The 18,979-nt window shown below is 44.3% G+C and overlaps 1 protein-coding gene across 6 annotated transcripts in view; it reads left to right on the top strand.

The window, feature by feature from the left end:
- The window catches only part of LOC102918148 (Fc receptor-like protein 2), a 24,238-nt gene extending 7,487 nt beyond the window's left edge, over positions 1–16,751 (top strand). For 2 of the 6 annotated variants that reach the window (XM_076574353.1, XM_076574354.1), the window contains 8 exons: positions 2,920–3,047; positions 5,390–5,410; positions 7,981–8,247; positions 8,937–9,218; positions 11,125–11,412; positions 11,803–12,081; positions 14,637–14,957; positions 16,390–16,751. In XM_076574353.1, the coding sequence (XP_076430468.1) occupies positions 3,017–3,047; positions 5,390–5,410; positions 7,981–8,247; positions 8,937–9,218; positions 11,125–11,412; positions 11,803–12,081; positions 14,637–14,957; positions 16,390–16,412 (1,512 nt within the window). In that variant the 5' untranslated portion in view covers positions 2,920–3,016 and the 3' untranslated portion in view covers positions 16,413–16,751. Of the gene's footprint in view, positions 1–2,896; positions 3,048–5,389; positions 5,411–7,980; positions 8,248–8,936; positions 9,219–11,124; positions 11,413–11,802; positions 12,082–14,636; positions 14,958–16,353 lie in introns of those variants that run through there. The other 4 variants (XM_076574356.1, XM_076574352.1, XM_076574355.1 and 1 more) reach the window with 4 other exon arrangements.
- The last annotated feature ends 2,228 nt before the right edge of the window (positions 16,752–18,979 follow it).

The following is an 18,979-nucleotide window of genomic DNA, read 5'->3' as shown; positions in this document are numbered from 1 at the left end:
GGGGAGCTTGGATCAAAACACATTGGATGTATGTGTGAAACTATCAAACAATTTAAAAAAGTATATCTACCCCCAGGGAAGCTTTGCTTACTCTTCACAGACACCCAGAGCCTGGCATGTAAATCTCTCTTTGGGTTCTGAGTCTTCTCTTAAAAAGTTGGTCACTTTCTTTGCGCGCGTGCGCGCGCGCGCGCGCGTGTGTGTGTGTGTGTGTGTGTGTGTGTGTTGTGTACATGTATTTGTAAGTCAGAACTTTACATCAGATGTCTTTCTTACTCTCCACATGATGATGATGATGATGATGATGATGATGATGATGATGATGATGATGTTGATTAGATCTTGCTGAAACTGGAGCTTATTGATGGATTAGACTAGCAGACAGCAAGCTTTCAAGACCCAGCACTGGGATTACAGGCTCACACTGACACACCCAGCATTTTAAGTGAGTGCTAGAGTTCTGAACTCAAGCTTGTATGACAAACACTTTACCTTCCTATCTCCTGAGCCCATTTCCTGGAATCTCAATGTCTGTGTCTGCCCATAGTCCTGCCAAACATGGGAGAGAGAAGCTTCGGGCCTGCCTGAGCTGACCTTGTTTTAGTTTTATTTTCTGAGTCTAGATTGGCTGACTGGAGTATTACATTGAAACTATTGTAGAACTGATTGATCTTCAAGGTCCTGAGTTTTATCAGAGAGAGAGAAAAAGGGAAGGGGAGAGGAAAGAATGAGGATTGGAGGGAGAGGGAGAAGGAGACAGAGACAAAGAGAGATAGAGACAGAGAGCAGGGTAGATTTTTCCTGGTGGGACTAACTTTCTGATATATTTTCATTTTCCCTTTCTCGTAGCAGAAAGATTTACAGATGTCAATTTAGAGTCTTGGATATCTCCACTCTTCGGAGTACTCCTTGGACACCCACTATTTCTAAATGACTTGATAACTCTATGTGCCATCTATTTCCAGAGTTGAATCAGGGCACTTATGCTTGTACATGTGTTTTTTGGGATATCTTTAGTCCTAGAGAAAGGCAGGAGTTGCTACTGGTACAGGCATGTGTTGGAGCAGTGATCCTTTTGTGTCTATGACTAACCCTGTGTCTCTGTATATGCACCCAAGCCAACAGCCAGGCCTAATATAGGGCCAAAAGTTGTTCACTTTGTATCACCTACTTTCTAGATTGTCACATATTCCAGGCTTGACTTCACAGCCTGTGCTGGACTCAGAGAAACAGTTCTCAACCTGTGGGTCATGATCCCTTTGGGATTCAAATAACCCTTTCAAAGAGGTTGCTTATGACAATGGAAAAACACAGATACTTACATTACAATTGATAACAGTAGCAAAATTAGTTATGAAGTAGCAATAATTGGAGGCCACCACAACACAAGGAACTGTATTTATGGGTCTCAGCATTAGGAAGGTTGAGAACAACTGCTTTAAGGAAACCACTCCATTGCACTCTTTGTAAATCTTTCTAGGAGTGTCCGTGACTTAAGTTTGGTAGGGTGCAGGGTACCAGCATAAGAGATGAACCACTGGAGGCTGAACACATAGAAATCTGTCTCCTAGAATGTTGCTAGAGCAACTATTTCTTTTCCAACCATAGGTCCTGTTGGCCTGAGAGGGGGATTATTTTACATTAATTGGATCTTCTCCCTGAAGCTGTAATGTTAAGCAACACAGAGAAAATTACCATTACTTTAATGATTCTTCCCATTCCCCTAGCAGTCTTCTCCAGACTGAGACAACGAAGCAATACATGTGAGTTCCATTAGAATTGTAAGGAGAGTTGTAGGATGTACCATTGGGGAAATGCAAAATCCCTGCAACCACCCATGCACTGGTGTGCATATCTGGTGTTTTGATTAGAGTTTCTGTTGCTGTGATAAAATTCCATGATCAAAAGCAACCTGGGAAAGAAAGAGTTTATTTCAGCATACAGTTCCAGGTCACAGTCCATCCTGAAGGGAAGTCAGAGCAGGCCTGGAGGCAGGAACTGAAGCAGAAGCCATGGAGGAACACTACCTAATGGATTGTTCCTGGGCCTTACTCAGTCTGTTTTCTTATATAATCCAGGACTCCCTGGCCAGTGGTAACTCTCCCAGCCATCTCAGCCCACCACATTAATCACTAGTCATGAAAACGCACTCCTGACTAGCCTGCAGGCCACTCTATGGAAGCGTTTTCTCAGTCAAGAGTCCCTCTTCCCAGACGACAGCAGTTTGTGTCAGCTGACAGGAAACCAACCATCACAGCGAGTGTCACAACCCCCCTGCACCTTCCACCCCACCCCAGCCCTGCACACGCACCTATGTCCTTCCATGTCATTTGGAGTGTAAGAAGAATCTTTCCTGTGTGAGCCAAGGCCCTTCAGATCGCTCTAGTACAGTTCAGAGATAAAGCCTCCAGTAGCCAGGCTGTGTCTATCCTCCTTCTTAATTCCTATCTGGATCTGGCTAAAAGATCTCCTGAACAGAAGTGATGAGCAGGGATTAGTTTTTTCTGGGTCTTTAGAGTATGCATACTGCCAAACAACAACATGAAGATCTGGCATCATATCTTTCATTTTCTACTGCCTAGTCTGGATGGACCTCTGCAGAGGAGTCAATCCAGGGCTGGCAATGGTGTCACTTATTAGGAACTGCCTCGTGAGTAGCAAAGGAGATTCATTTTTGGAAATGACCTCAAACCTGATTTCAATCTCAGTGGCGGCAGAACCCAGTCTTCTCTGTAAAGTCAAATGCAATGAAAAGCCATGTGTAAAGGGGAGGCATCCAACACAGTAAGAATCATTTTGTACCAGTGCACACATATCTAAGCAATTTGACAAAGAGGAAGGACATTTGCTTTTGCAGCACCCATTGGGTTGGGGTATAGACAGACAGTTTTGCCACTTCCTTTTTTCCCCCTATTTCAGCAAGATCCCTGCAGAACCAGTGTTCTATCCTAGATCCACAGTCCATCTGCTCTAAGCACTTAGCTGCTCCAGTCACAAAGGACTTGCCTCCAGCCTCATGCTGCTGTGGTCACTGCTTCTGGTCCTTGGTAAGTAGGATGCTGAAAAAGACCTGGGGTGTTGCCAGGGTATAACTACCTCTGCTTGGGTATCCATAGACACTCTTCCTGAGCATATGTTTCTCTGCTGGGTTGTGGAGAGCTGGGGTATCTGCTTCTGATCTAGTACTGGCAGGGAGGGATATTACAAATGGGAACTGAGCAAAGCAGGGTTCTCAGAAAATGGAAAAGATTCGTGTGTGTGTGTGTGTGTGTGTGTGTGTGTGTGTGTGTCCTTCCTTACTAAAGGCAAGTGATTTGTTTCTATTATTTCTATTTGATCTCTAGGAAAACAGTAAATTTTCATTCAAAGAGCTTCTACGGAGTTTTCTGGTAGAGTGAATGCCATGCACAGCCTACATTAATTTTACACCCCAAAGCCCAGACTCTACTTCAAGAGTCACCATTTTTGACTGAACTCTTACCTCCATAGACTGAGACATTGCATAGACTTCAAGTCTCGCTAGCCATAGTGGATATCATAGGTGGTGCCTATCAATAAGACTCTTACACAGCCCCACTCACAGGAGTAGGTCTAGAATGTGGAAAGAAGGAGAACTGTTGTCTATTAAACATGAGCAGACCCTGTGTTTCTTTGTGGCCCTCCCTGGCATCTAAGATGCCCCTATTTAGATGATTTCTCTTAAGCAAAATAATCTGGACAGCTTAAAGGTAGAGCCTCCAAACTGGCTATCCAATACCAACTGGTGAGCCATGAAATCATATGCATACATGTAACACTGTATGGACTGAGTATGTTGTATTATATATAGGTGTGTATACACACACACACACACACACACACACACACACACAAAACAATTAGAAGTCATAAATTTAAAAAAGAGCAAGGAACACTTAGAGCAGTTGGGAGAAGGAAAGGAAAGGGAGAAAAAGATATAATTATATTTGAATTTCAAAAAATAGAAATATGTAAATAAAGAAGGTGGAAGAAGAGATAAGAAATGAAGCTCTTGAAAACTTGCCTGCAAATGGATAGAACTAGAAAATATCATCTTGAGTGAGGTAACCCAGACTCAGAAGGACAAACATGGTATGTCCTCACTCATAAGTGGGTACTAGATGTAAAGCAAAGGATAACCAGACAACAACCCACAACTCCAGAGAAGCTAGGTAACAAGAAAGACCCAAAGAGGGATGCATGGATTGCCCTGGGGAAGGGGAAATAGATGAGATCTCTATGAGTGAACTGGGGGTGAGGAGTGGGCAATGGAGGATGGGGGATGGGAGATGAGAACATACGGGAATGATATGGTCGAGCTGGAACAGGGATGGAGTGGGAGAGCAATAAAAGAGATACCATGATAGAGGGAGATATCATGGGGATAGAGAGAAACCTGGTGCTTAGGGAAGTTCCCAGGAATCCCCAAGGATGACCCCAGCTTGAACTACTAGAAATAGTGGAGAGGGTGCCTGAACTGAACTGGCTTGTCCCAGTGACCAGATTTATAAATACCCTAGCTGTCATCACAGAGCTTTTCTCCAGTGACTGATGGAGACAGATGCAGAGATCCACAGCCAAACACCAGGCAGAGCTCCAGGAGTCCAGTAAGAGAGAGAGAGAGGAGGGATTCTATGAGCAAGTGCATCAGGATCATGATGGGGAAACCTGCAGAGACAATCAAACCAAACTAGTGGGAACTCATGAAAGTTGGATCAAAGGCTGTGGAGCCTGCATGGGACTGGACTAGGCCCTCTGCATGACGAGACAGTTGTGTAGCTTGATTTGCTTGGGGGCCCCCCTGGCAGTAGAATCAGATTCCATCCCTTGTACATGAGGGGGTTTTGTGGAGCCAACTCCCTATGATGGGACACCTCCTGCAGCCTTGAGGCAGGGGGAAGGGCTTGATCTTGACTCTACTGGGTGTGTCTCCCCATGGGTGGCCTTGCCTTCTTGTGGGAGGGAATTGGGGGTGGGTTGGGGAAGGAGGTTGGGGAGGGGTAGGAGGAGGGAAGAGGGGGATCTTTGATTGGTGTGGAAAATAATTTAAAATTTTTTTCTTAATAAAAAAAAAAGAAAGAAAATTTGCCTGCAAAACCCAAACTTCTGGGAATGGCCAAGGACTGTTCATAATGTGCTAGGAATAATGAAAATGAATATTGGGTTCCATAGCAGTGTCATTTGTGAGTAGGAGGAGGGATGAAAGAAAGATGGAGAGAAAACACAGAGGAAATGAAGGAGGAAAGATGAAGGGGAGGAAGAAACAAGAAGAAAAGGAGGGGAAGTGCTTGGGAACCCTGGGAGGGCTACAGCCTTTACAAAGTGTGAAGACCTCGGTCCTGTGTAATCTCTCTACTCTGTTCCCTCACAGCTCCTGTCGGAGTCCAATCCGGTAAGCAGTTCTCTTCATTCCTCTAGCTCTCTGGCACCTCACTCTCTTGGGCATGGGAGGTTCTGCCTGGTGAAGCATCTTAGCAGAAGGTTGCAGGGATCTGAGGCAGGGCTGGGGTGAAGAGAGGAAGGATCCAGCACCTCCCTCTCCTCCCCCTTGATCAGCTGTGCCAGGGTGGCCCAGGCTGCACCACCTCTGGTTGCCAGCTGGTGCAGGATGGGAAGAAGACAGCGTCCTGGCCCTCTCAAGACCATGAATTAGTTCCCATTTGCTGCTGAACCCTCTGACAGGAAAGGGAGTAACTGTGAAGAAAAAGCCATCTGTGTAGCCATTGGGGGGAAATGCCCTCATCCTCACCAGAAGGAGTGACTGAAAATATAGTCATAGCAGAGAGGAGCAAGAGGCTGAGGGGGTGCTCTGCAGAAGGCATGAACACCCTCAGGTCTCTACTGGGATGGAAACAATCCAATGACTAATGTGCTTTTCCTTTTTTTATTGGAATTTTAATATAATGAAATAAAGAAAACACTTAGTTTCAGAGTAGCCTAGAAATTAGGCTTTCTTCTTTGGTTGAGCCATTGAGAACACATTCTTTCTACAATGTGCTGAGGAGATAATGCTTGTGTTCCTAGGTTTGTAATTGTGAACAAGAAAGTTTTTAAATTTCTTAATGGAAGGGCTCTAGTGTAACCTCATGGGATCCAGTGAACTCTCAGAATTAAGATCAATGTAGTTTGTGCATAACTGTAGTTAATTCGAGGAAATACGGCTCTAAGGAAAAACTCAGAACTCAAAACACTAACCTAAGTGTCTTGCAGTGAAATCCTTATTTCAGTCTCAGGGGAAACTGTTACAATCCTTCTCTGCCTCCTATCACTTGGAATCACTTTCAATTTGGTCTCATAAATCTTATGTCTCAAACACTTCTTTAATCAAACTTATTTTATTTCTACAATATTCAGAGGAAAGTATTGTCCAGCCTCACCATGTAGGAAAAAGAATATTGGCTTGAAACAGTTAATTCTTTATCAACCTTTGTGCCTGGCCATCTACCTCTCTTTCCATTATGTTCCAAAGCTGGTAAAAGCTACACAAAAGTTATCTTGAGTTTGTTTGGTCACTTGGCCCTATTGGAACCTTCTGGATGAACATTTACAACATGTTATTTAGATACAGAGACGTGCACAAGGAAAAATGCATCCACAAGCAGAGCATTTTGAAGGGTGAGAAGGTGAACTGGGGTTTAGTTCAGTACTAGAGCACTGGGCTGGTTAGAATGTGCAAGGCCCTGAGTTTGATCCCCAGAATCTCTCCAAAAAAGAGAAGGGTGTGGAGGAAGGGAAAGAAGGAAACAGGGGATGAAAGGAATGAGGGAGGAAGGAAGGGAGGGATGGAGGAAGAATTACTATTAAAGATTATCATCTTTATGATATGTGCTTTAGAAATATATGCTGTAGTATGACATATGCTTGAGGAAGTTCTCAGTGTTTTTCATCTACATCCTTATAGGTCTCACTCTAGGACTATGAACCCAGGTTTTTTCTCCTTAGACAATCCCGTGAGTCAGAAGAACCAGCTGGGCAGGTGTCTAAAGGTCACTTCTGTACTTATTTCTCCCAGGACTCTTCCCTCACACTGGACAGTATCCTGTGATGAAGGGTCCAATATTTAGGGCCCATTCTTTTGAGTTTTCTCCTCCCGCTGTGGGCAGAACCAAAAACACCACACTATCCACCAATCCCCAATGATCGCTGTCCTGTGGGGCATGCGATGGCTCCACTTCTTCTTTATGGGGGGTCCTACAGGGCCAAGCATGGCCATGATTTGCAGACGCCTCTGAAAGAGTTTCTAGGAGACGCCAGAGACTTAGAGATGTAGATTCCGGAGCTTGAGTCTCAGTGGCCCCCTTAGTTCCGTCTCGGGAGACTGACATGCAATGGAAGGACTTGACCACGCTACTAAACAGGGATTATACACAGGAGACAAGCAGAAGGGTTAATCATGGCTGCCATGGGGACCTGAAGCCATGTCAATAGGTGTAAGGAGACACAGCTGGAGTTTCTAGTGGAGGGAAAAGTGGTGCTGAGGCTTGGGCCAGGGTCTTGCACAGCCAGGCAAGGGACTCCATCACTAAGCTATCCGTATCCAGTCATGTGTGCTGTTTATTGTGAGATCGAGCCTTACTGTTACCTAAATTCACACTAAACTTAATCTGTAGCTTAATCTGTGACCTACCTGCCTCAACTCCATGAATAGCATTCATTCCAGACCTGTGCTATCTCACTTAGCTAATGGACTCATTTTAAATTCATATTTAGTCCAGCTGTTGGGAGCTGGGGAAACAGCATTAAAATCTATTAACATACATCCAAACGGCATATTTGGGGAAAAAAATGCTACTAAGTGAGGTAGAGCTCACTCTGCTGAGCCAGAAAGTGTTCAGAGACAGCAGGTTCCCAGGCACTGTGAATCCTCAGCTTCTAGACACATGCAGAGCCTGCCTCTCCCTTCCCAGGAGCATCCAGGCAGGGGCAGTGTTGGTACTCTCTGTCTCCTTGCTTCCTTTGCAGACTGGCTGAGCATCAGCATGCCACAACGTGTTTATGAAGGAGACCATCTAGATATAAGGTGCACGGGAAAGAAGAATGGTGACATAAAGAGACTAAAGTACTTCAAGGATGGATCTCATATAGCTACTTACAGCAGTGCTTCGAGCTACACCATTTCGAATGCAAGATTCAGTGACAGTGGCTCCTATTTCTGTAAGGCAGACAGGAAATTTTTCCTATTTATAGACACGACAGAAGAAACAAGATCTATGTGGCTTAATGTCCAAGGTAGGGGATCATTCCTCAAGTGGATGTGTCTAGGGAGAAGAGTGCCTATGTAGGAGAGCCCAGGCACAGGACATATGACACTAACCAGGGATGGATAAATGGTGATGGGCTGTCTGTCCTGGAGTATGGATATGTGTGTCTTGTAGATGTAACCAACCATCTTATTAAATAAGAAACACAGAACCAATGCAAAGAAGAAAGCCAAGAGGTCAGAGCTAAGAGCTAAAACCTTACCCTTCCTCCCGCGGTGGTCCTACCTCTCCGAACCAGAGCTACTTCCTGTGTGTCTGTCTTTTTATAGTGTTTCTGTTCTGCCTTCTCATTGGTTGTAAACCCAACCACATGGCCGCATCATCACTGCCTGTCTGTATAGACCTCCAGGTTTTCTATGGTTGGTATTGAGATTAAAGGTGTGTGTCTCCAATACTGGCTGTATCCCTGAACACACAGAGATCTACCTAGCTCTGCCTACCAAGTGCTGGGATTACAAGCGTATGCCACCACTGCCCTCCTTTCCTATGGCTTGCTAATAGCTCTGACCCCCCGGGGAACTTTATTTATTAACATACAAATAACATTTTAATACAAATAAAATATCACCATAGTGTCTTGCTCATTAGGCATTTCTGGAGGACTGTGCAGTCCGCTACTAACAAGTGGTCTCTTTGGATTCACTCTTCCCCCTCCAGAGCTGTTTCCGGCACCTGGGCTGACAGCAAGCCCCCTGCAGCCCATAGAGGGGAGTTCAGTGACCCTGTCCTGCAACACCTGGCTTCCTTCAGACAGGTCAACGACCCAGTTACGCTATTCCTTCTTCAAAGATGGACACACTTTGCAGTCGGAATGGACCTCACTGAAGTTTACGATCTCAGCAATATGGAAAGAAGACTCAGGAAATTATTGGTGTGAGGCGATGACCGCATCTCACAGTGTCTTGAAGCGGAGTCAACGGTCCTATATAGATGTGGAGAGTGAGCATCAATGGGTTGGGCCCATGGGACTAAGTCAGGCAGGGAGAACAGAGGCAGCAGCCAGACTGCAGGCTCCTCCTCATCCCTGAGGGTAGAAGCTACCATGGCTCGCTGGGGCACTTGAACAATAGTTTTCCAAAGACTTTGCCCTCCCTTCAGAAAAGCAACAATGGTAACTTTATTCAGTAAACTAAGAGGTCAGTGAAGTACAGCCTCTGTCTGTAAGGAGAGATCCCCAGTTAGGGGATGGTACAAAGAAGGCACAAATAATATTTGAAATGACAGTAGCAGCCTATCCCTTATAAAAAGAATTACTATATTCCAGATCTGAACTAAAGCTCTTGTGTTGGGGAATATTATTTTAAGGTATGTTACATTAGTTGATACTGTGTAACATTTGTTGAATGATGCAAAGATGTGTTGCATTCTTTTATGTTGCATTTGTTTAACTCTATGAAGCTGTGTTCCTGTGCCTGTTTAAAACACCTGGCTGATCTAATAAAGAGCTGAACAGCCAATAGCAAGGCAGGAAAAAGGATAGGTGAGACTAGTTGGGGAAAGAAGATAAATAGGAGGAGAAATCTGGGATAAGAAATATCAAAGGGCAAGAGAGCAAGAAGAGAAAGAGGCAAGGTCCCAGCCACACAGCCACACAGCCACACAGCCAGCCACAGAGTAAGATTGAAAGTAAGATATACAGAAGTAAGAAAAGGAAAAAGCCCAGAGGCAAAAGGTAGATGGGTTAATTTAGTTAAGGAAAGCTAACTAGAAATAAGCCAAGCCAAGGCCTGGCATTTATAAATAATAAGAAGCCTCTGTGTGTATTTATTTGGGAGCTGGGTGGCAGGACCCACAAAGAGCAAAGAGAAAGAGAAAAAAAAACAACCAACTACACGGTTGTGTTGTTCTAGACTCTCTCTGACTTTCACAAATGCTGCAGAAGGCAGGAAGATGCACCACCTGCAAGATACTGTTCAGAGCAGTTGAACATTTTGTCTTCACAGTGGCCTGGGAAATACTTTTATGAGTAGTGCCTGTAAAGTGTGTCCTGTGATCCCCCCCACGTTACAGACAAAGAAACCCAAAGCAAGGAGCTGTTCAGAAAATGCATAAGGAAACCCAGCACACAGACCTGGGATTTAAATTTGATATACTCTGTAGCACTTCCCATCCAGCCAGAGACTGGCAGCATCAGTAGTTAACAGTGCTGAACAGTGCTGGTGTGAGCAAGACTGCTTTAGGTACGCATCTCAGCTAGTCTCATGAGAACTCTGTGAGGTTACTATGATTATCCAAAGGCTATTGAGAAAAATTGGGGCTTAGAAATATAGACTTACGCCGGGCGTTGGTGGCGCACGCCTTTAATCCCAGCACTCGGGAGGCAGAGCCAGGTGGATCTCTGTGAGTTCGAGGCCAGCCTGGGCTACCAAGTGAGCTCCAGGAAAGGCGCAAAGCTACACAGAGAAACCCTGTCTCGAAAAACCAAAAAAAAAAAAAAAAAAAAAAAAAAAAAAAAAAAAGAAATATAGACTTACAAAGATTCTGCAGCTATTAAATGGCAGCTTTATTTATTTTTGCTCAGGTCAGAAAAACCTTGTTTATGAGATTCTAGTCTCTTTCTCCTACTGCCTCAGGTTCACAAAGAAGTCAAGAGAGGCAGAACACTGTGAGATGTGGTCACCAGAGTGGGTAGGGAAAAGGGAGGAAGTGCAGAATAGGATTGTTATTGAGCATCAGATTGCAGGGTGGTCCTGTGCAATGCACCTCAGTATGCGCCATTCCCAGACAAGCAGTGTGGACTCTCAATTCCATATATCCACCTGCCATAATTCCCAGCAGGTGATATTGGACCCATCCCATCCTGAATTTCCGCACCCAGTCTTTAACAGTTGTCTTCTGTTCACAGGGATCCCTGTGTCTCAAGTCTCCATGGAGATCCAGTCTCCAGGGGACTGGGGAATTGAAGGGCAATCGCTGGTCCTTGTCTGTTCTGTGGCTAAAGGCACAGGGCTCATCATGTACTCCTGGCACAGAGAGGATACAAAGGAAAGTGTGGGGAGGAAAAGCCAGCATTCCCAGAGAGCAGAGCTGGAGATCGCTCCTGTCAGGGAGAGCCACGCAGGGGGTTACTACTGTACTGCTGACAACAGCTATGGCCTTGTCCAGAGTGCAGTGGTGACCGTCACAGTGAAAGGTAAGCAACATTCCCAATCGGGAGCCAGCAACGCCCAGCTGGGGATGCTGGAAGATGGGACAAAGTACACAAGGCAGGAAGAGGCTGGGAAGGGGTCTGAACACAGCAGGCTTTTTGTTTTGATGGGTGTAAAAGTGTCAACAGTGGCAGAGGAGCTGAAAGAGGGCACAGAGATGGAACTGGAGGCAGATTGTGGGGTGTAATCAGAGGCGTGCTCTCCTGAATTCTTCATCAATGCTTAACAGCTCTGTTGGACCCTTCCCTGGAGGGTTAGATCAAGCAGTGAGATGTGGGGAAAGGACACAGGGGCTGGACTAGAAGAACTTGAGTGACAGCGGGGTAGACTCTCAGTCTTATCACTCCCCCTGACGCTCTACTGTGCTCTGTCAGTTCCGGTGTTGGACCCTGTCCTCTCCATCAATGTTCCTGGGGTGCTGCCCTTTATTGGGGACGTGGTGGAGCTTCAGTGTGAAGACAAGAGAGCATCTCCTCCCGTTCTGTACTGGTTTTATCACGAAAATATCACTCTGGGCAACACCTCAGCACCTTCTGGAGGAAAAGGAGCCTTTAAGCTCACTCTGACTGCAGGGCATTCTGGGAACTACGCCTGTGAGGCTGACAATGGCTGGGGGAGGAAGCGCAGTGAGGTGGTACCACTCAACGTCACAGGTAGGACGATGTAATGTCTCCTTCGAGAATGCAACTTGCATTATGCCAAGCCATGGCTTTCTTCCTTTTCCGTGTGCTCTCGCGCCCTTCGGGGCATCGGGGCTCCACTGGGGGACCACGTTACTGCCAGCCGTGCTTTCCGGTCTTGACGACAGCTTCTCGGCTCACTGCTTGTCCTGGCTGTCTCCTCTTCATTGAAGCACATGTGTGTCAAATCAGGGGTGGGCCCAGTGTAAGGGGTGGGCTAGGGGAAGCATGAAGAGAGAAGGCAGATGTCCACAAGAATAAGGGGGATCTTCTTGCATCCTCGAGCTCAGTGGGGCTCACCTACAGGGACTACAAGCTCCTGCTAGCCCTTGTAATTAAGAACAAAAGTAAAAAGCCCACAAACAAAACAGATTCCTGCATTAAATTTTTTACTCAGAGAAGATCATTTAATTTTCATAGCAACATAGTTATTGCACGAACAAAGAAATATAATTTAAATTGAGCGGCTGGTCAAGGTTACCTCACAGGAGGGCCATAAGCAGATACAAAGCTGAAACTGAAGTCAGAGTCCAGAAGCTTTGTAAGACTTCGGCTCTGTGTGAAGAGGTCTGATGGCTGTGTGATCTTCCTCCTCCTCCTCCTCCTCCTCCTCCTCCTCCTCCTCCTCCTCCTCCTCCTCCTCCTCCTCCTTCTTCTTCTTCTTCTTCTTCTTTAATCCACTTTTCGAGACAATTTTACTCGTGAGTTTTCTAATATGGAACACTGCTGAGTTTCCCTTATACACCCATCTTAGCTATCATAGGCAGTAGCTTTATATGACTTGCTAATATTTTATGTCAAATGTTTGCATCTGTTTATTTATTGATTGCTATGTATCAAACTCAGGACTTCAGGCATGCTAAGCATATGATTTGCCCCTTGCATCCTATCAATACATGAGGTTTGTGTTTTTGTTTGCTAGGGATGCCTTAGGTTTATAAGAATGGTTTCAGGGAGGTTCAACAAACTCTGTGTTCAGGAATTTATAACAACTTTTAAATTATCTACTACTTTGCAACTAGTCAAAGATTCTGAGGCCGGTAGACTGTTACCTCTACTATCAAATTTTTTTTTGTTCATTAACCTTTTCAAGTTTTTATTGTTTTAAAACACTGTTTTGTTACAGGGCTATTATTATAGAGCTGAGGATGACTGAGAGGGTAAGTTCTCTTACTGCACACGTGTGAGGACCTGGGTTTGGTCCTCACTGCTTCCCCGGGCAAGGCTGCTTCAGGGAATGGAGACAGGACGACCATATGGTTTGCTGGTTACCAGACTAGCTGAAACTGCTGAGGTGGGGTCCTGCGGAAGACTCTGTTTCCAGAGAAGAGAGCAGGGAGCTTAGTGGAAGCAGCGAGGTGTCCTCCTCTGGCTTCCTCGCGCACACGTACACTGTACACACCTATGCTACATTCAGCTCCTCACACAACAGTTTATGTGCTTTGCCCTCCAAAGATGAGCTAAATAGGAAAGTCTAGATTTTCAAATTTATCACAGACTCTTGAGCACCATATCCGGTGTTTAGTTTCCAGTGTGTGACTATGTTCTCTCCTCACTTTTAATGTGCCTGAATGGCTGCCTTTTCTCACCAGATTTACCGGAGGTCTTTCTATTATATTGTTCTTTTTTTAAAATTCAGGTTTCCTTTTAAATTTTTAATTTTCAAGTCAATATCATCTTATTCATCCAAAGTATTTTTCTAATTCATTTACTTCTTTTTCAGCTTTTTGTTTTCTAACAAGTGTATTTAAAACTATGTTTTCCTCCAAATACCACCTTTATCTCATTTTAAAATTTTTGATATATGATGTCTTCATTTGCTTATTGTCTACAATATGTGTAATATAGTCATTCAATTATTTTATAAAAAATGTATAATTTCTTATAAAAAATATTATATTAATCATTTATTATTAGATTCTTAGATGTTCATTTGTTGTTGGGTTTAGCATTTATTAAAATCCTATGTTCTTATATTTAGCATTTACTAAAACGTGGCCTGTAAAATTTTTGCCTCAGAGAAATCACTGAAATTTGGTTAATGGTCTTACATACTGTCAGTTTATGCATATTTTTTCTGTGAAACAAAAAATTAATGTCATTTTTGTTTATTTTTGGAGTATATGAACTCTAGGGGTTCTTTCTTTAATTTAAGCTATTTTCTTCATTTAGTCTTATACCTCAGCCTCTATAGTCTTACATGACAGCCAACTGTCTCCTTTTTATATAGTCAAGGATCCCAGCCTGGGGAATACCAGTACCTACTGCAGACAAGTCTTCCTAGCTCAATTAACCTAATCAATAGTGTCCCACAGGCATGGCCACCAGCCAACCTAATCTATACAGTTCCTGAAAGGGGGTGCCTGAAGACTTTTCTCTTAGGTGATTCCAGATACTGTCAATCAACAATTGACAAGAACTGTAACCGTACCCCTGTCCTAATCCCCCACTGCTGTAGAGATGTGTACATTAAGAGCTGCCTTAGGGTATGTATGGTTTTTAAATGTACTTTCACCTTCTGTTTGCAGAGCCTCCACCCAAAGTGCGTCTGGTGAATGGTCCCCACCACTGTGAAGGTCGTGTAGAGGTGGAACAGGAAGGTCGCTGGGGCACTGTATGCGATGACGGCTGGGATATGAAGGATGTGGCAGTGGTGTGCCGAGAGCTGGGCTGTGGAGCAGCCAAGCACACACCTATAGCCATGTTGTATCCACCAGTAGTTGATGAAGCTCTGCCTGTGCTCATTCAGGTGGCCCTGTGCAATGGGACAGAGAAGACCCTGGCTGAATGTGACCAGGTTGAGCCCTTTGACTGTGGACATGATGAAGATGCTGGGGCTGTGTGTGAAGGTGGGCGATGGTGGAGCTGACATGGGGCTGAGCCCCTCCTTAGGCTTCCATCTTCTGCTTTTCTCTCTGCACCTATTCTACAGTAGAATGCACTGAGGGCAACACAGTCAGGTCACATTAAGTCGGCCCTGAGCTATAAAACAGACTGTCCTGTGCTATCCATCCTTATTGGCCATCTTAAGAGGCAAAACATTATTATTTTCATGCTTGTGAGTTGGAGCATAATATGAATCATCAAGTTTTTATTGTTTGGGTGGTTTTAGTCAGGGTGATATGCTCACATTATTGTAAAATCTTTTCAGCTATTCTGAGCTCTTTCCTTAGCAGCTCTGTCCATCAGAACGAAGCTCTGGATTCTAATGGTTGAGTACCAGCTGATGGGTCATGTTGGAAAGACATTGGTGGCCCAGAAAGTCGGGTCCAGGAATCAGGCCATACCAGGCAAAGAATCCAGAGGGTCAGTGTTGCTGGAGAGCTTCTCTCCAGGTTCCCCAAGCCCCGCAGTCCCACAATCCACTTATAAAATAATCACTCAGACGCTTATATCACTTATAAACTGTATGGCCGTGGCAGGCTTCTTGTTAACTGTTCTTTTATCTTAAATTAACCCATTTCTATAAATCTATACCTTGCCACGTGGCTGGTGGCTTACCGGCGTCTTCACATGCTGCTTGTCCTGGCGGTGGCTGCAGTGTCTCTCCCTCAGCCTTCCGCTTCCCAGAATTCTCCTCTCTCCTTGTCCCACCTACTTCCTGCCTGGCCACCTACTTCCTGCCTGGTCACTGGCCATCAGTGTTTTATTTATATAGAATGATATCCACAGCAGTCAGAGCAAAATGAAATTTGAGGACTGCTGCAAATTTCCACATCTCCATAGAGCCTGTGACTAGAGAGGCAGCCAGGGACAATGTCCTCCCCAGCTTCAGCCCACTGAGTGCTAGAGTGGCCTTTTGTGAAAAGAGAATTCTTTAGAACTACTGGGCCATGTCCATTGCAAGGCACTTGTAAAGGCAGTAGCTTGTTCAAGGTAATGGAATCAGGACTAGGCTCTCTAGAGCCCATGGGATCTGGAGTCTACTGTACAGAGCCTTTGAGGCCGGCCTCCCCCAAGCACCAGCCCTAGAAGTAACAGACTTCTCTATGGCTCATTATCTCTGTCAGAAAAGTGTGGTGTCTAGTCCAAGTTCTTCACAGAGTCGAGATAAAATCAGGATTTCACACATTTCTGAGGCTCTTTGGTGAAAGTTCATGTGTAGGAAGGATCCTTAGGGGGTGATTGAGATGGTTGGGACAGGAGGTGAGTTGGCTTCCGTGGTCCAGGCTGGCTTCTGGTCTCATTGTGCATCACACATACCCTTAGAAAATCTGGTGAATGTGTCTGCACCGTCTTTGCCAGGCTGCTGCATCCTGACCTCTCATTCCCTCTACACAGCAGTCTTGCCTAGCACTTCCTGAAGACTGAATGACCAGACACCATCAGATCTCCTATTTTCTGCATTTGGACCTCACCGGCCTCATAGTCCATAGTTCTCACTGGACTTCAAGACTTCATCTGTGAATCATCCTTCAACAGGATACAAAACAATTCTGCTCTGAGCTTAAGTTCTAGCAGCAGTAAAGAAGGCCCAAGTCCCCTAGTCCCTGGAAGCTAAGCTTGGAAAAACTGTTCCCTTTCCAGTTCCTTCTAGCTATCTCCTTGGAGGGATGAAGAGGTGGGCCCAAGTGAGAATCACGTGTGCTTGGGCCTTTCATCTGCTAGAATGTGGTCAAATAAAGTACATACAATGAAAGAAACTGAGTGCTTTATTTTATTTCTCCATTTTAGAAGAAACTAGCTTTTAAAAAGAATCTTTATAAACCACTTGCTGAAGTTATAGGTGTAAACAACCATTTTAAAAAGTGATATATAGAAATGAAAATAAAAATTAGACAAAAGTCACATTGCCAGAAGTAACTGATACTTACCAAAAGGGATTATGAATAATAATATGTACAGACAGATGAATTAATAGTTAAGTTGGTTGTTCTATAAATTGTATATTATTTTAATGTTTAATTTAATTCAACAACTTAATTTTAAAGAATTTCTTTAGTGAAATATACATGAATACAACTCATACACATGTGTGTACAAGCCTTCTTGAAATTACTGTAAGCATTTTTGCATTGGTGTTTTCTTACTCTAAAATTATTTTCTCTTTTGTTGTTCTTGTTTTTATTTTCAGATGGGCTGTCCCTGTAGCCTAGGAGGCCCTAAAGCTTGGAATATAGCCAAGGATAACCTTGAACTTCTGATCCTCCTGCCTCCCCTTTCTGAGAGCTTGGATGATGGGTGTGTGCTGTTGTGCCTGGTTTGGTGTGCTGCAGGGTTAGAACTTAGGATCTTATGTGTGTTAGGCAAGCACACAGCTACGTTACATACCTGTCCCTAATATGGCCTTCTCCAGAAAGGAGATCCTGGTTTTTGTTTGTTTGGTTGGTTGGTTTCGGTTTTTTTGAGACAGGGTTATTCTGTGTAGCCCTGTCTATCCTGGAACTCACTCTGTGGACCAGACTGGCATCAAACTCAGAGAGATCCACCTACCGCTGCCTCCAGAGTGCTGGGATTAAAGGCTGTACCACCACTCCCACAGCACATTTTTCTTATGACCTTTATTGTCTTTGAGAATGAGAGAAGCCACATTCCCCACACTGTCACCCACCCTAGTCCTACATATCACTGCTTATGGCTTAGCAGTGTCTAAGGCTCAAAACATAGTCACGGGAATAGCTTCTTTTTCGAAGTTAGTGATTAAGCTTTGGACCTGTATATGTGGAGAGAAAAGTGTATGCCATAAATACCTGGAAGAAAAGTGTATGCCATAAAGAGAAAAGTGGCGTACACACTTTTCTTCCAGGTCAGACATCAGTACTGATAATTGATTGACTATATAGTATGTTCTATATTTTATTTTAGATTACTTGCTAAGAAAAGCTTCTAAAAATATTGCAATGAGTTTTAACTGATGTTTTGCTGTAACGCATTGCTATCAGGGGTTAACTTTAGGAACAATGATACTTTTGCACCATGTAATCTTTCGTACAGAAAGAAGATGTATTGCTTTACTTGTTTTCTTTGTATAGCCTGAAGGTTTCTCGGGTCCTGCTTGGCCTCCTGCAGACCCACAGACACTTATAAAATAATCCCTCAGAGATTTTATATTGTTTATAACTGCTCAGTCATTAGCTCAGGCTTACTACTATCTAGCTCTTACACTTATGTGGTGGTATTGTGTTCCCCAAAATATTGTGCACCCTGCTAAACTTATCTGGGGTCAGGGCACAGAACAGCCACTCGATACAGAGGCTAGAAAATGGTGGCACTCACACCTTTAATCCTAGCATTCTAGAGGCAGAAATCTCTCTGGATCTCTGTGAGTTCAAGGCCACATTGGAAACAGCCAGGCATGATGACACTCGTCTTTAATCCCAAGAAGTGAGCCTTTAATCCCAGGGAGTGATGGCTGAAAGCAGAAAGATATATAAGGTGTAAGGACCAGAAACTAGAAACATTTGACTGGTTAAGTTTTTAGGCTTTTGAGCAGCAGTTCAGCTGAGATCCATTCCAATGAGGACTCAGAAGCTTCCAGTCTGAGGAAACAGAATCAGCTCAGGAACTGGCAAGGTGAGGTGGCTGTGGCTTGTTCTGTTTCTCTGATCTTCCAGAGTTCACCCCAATAACTGGCCTCAGGTTTGATTTTATTAATAAGACCTTCTAAGATTCCTGCTACACACTTGAATTAACCCATAATCCTTATCCCTATTTAGCCATATTGCTTGGTACCTTTTCTCAGTTCTGCCTTGTTATCTTGCTTCCTCTTTTTCTGGCTGGTGTCTCCTAACACTGCCCTTCCTCTTCCCAGAATTCTCCTAGTCTGCTTGCCTGGCTACTGGCCAATCAGCATTTTATTTAACCACTGTGCAAGAGCATTCATTATCTTACAGCATCTTTGTGTGTCTCGCAGCAGTTTCTTAGAATTCTA

The sequence above is a fragment of the Peromyscus maniculatus genome, chromosome 6 (assembly GCF_049852395.1).
Source record: "Peromyscus maniculatus bairdii isolate BWxNUB_F1_BW_parent chromosome 6, HU_Pman_BW_mat_3.1, whole genome shotgun sequence".
NCBI lineage: Eukaryota > Metazoa > Chordata > Mammalia > Rodentia > Cricetidae > Peromyscus > Peromyscus maniculatus.
This window is presented reverse-complemented; position numbering and strand designations above follow the sequence as displayed.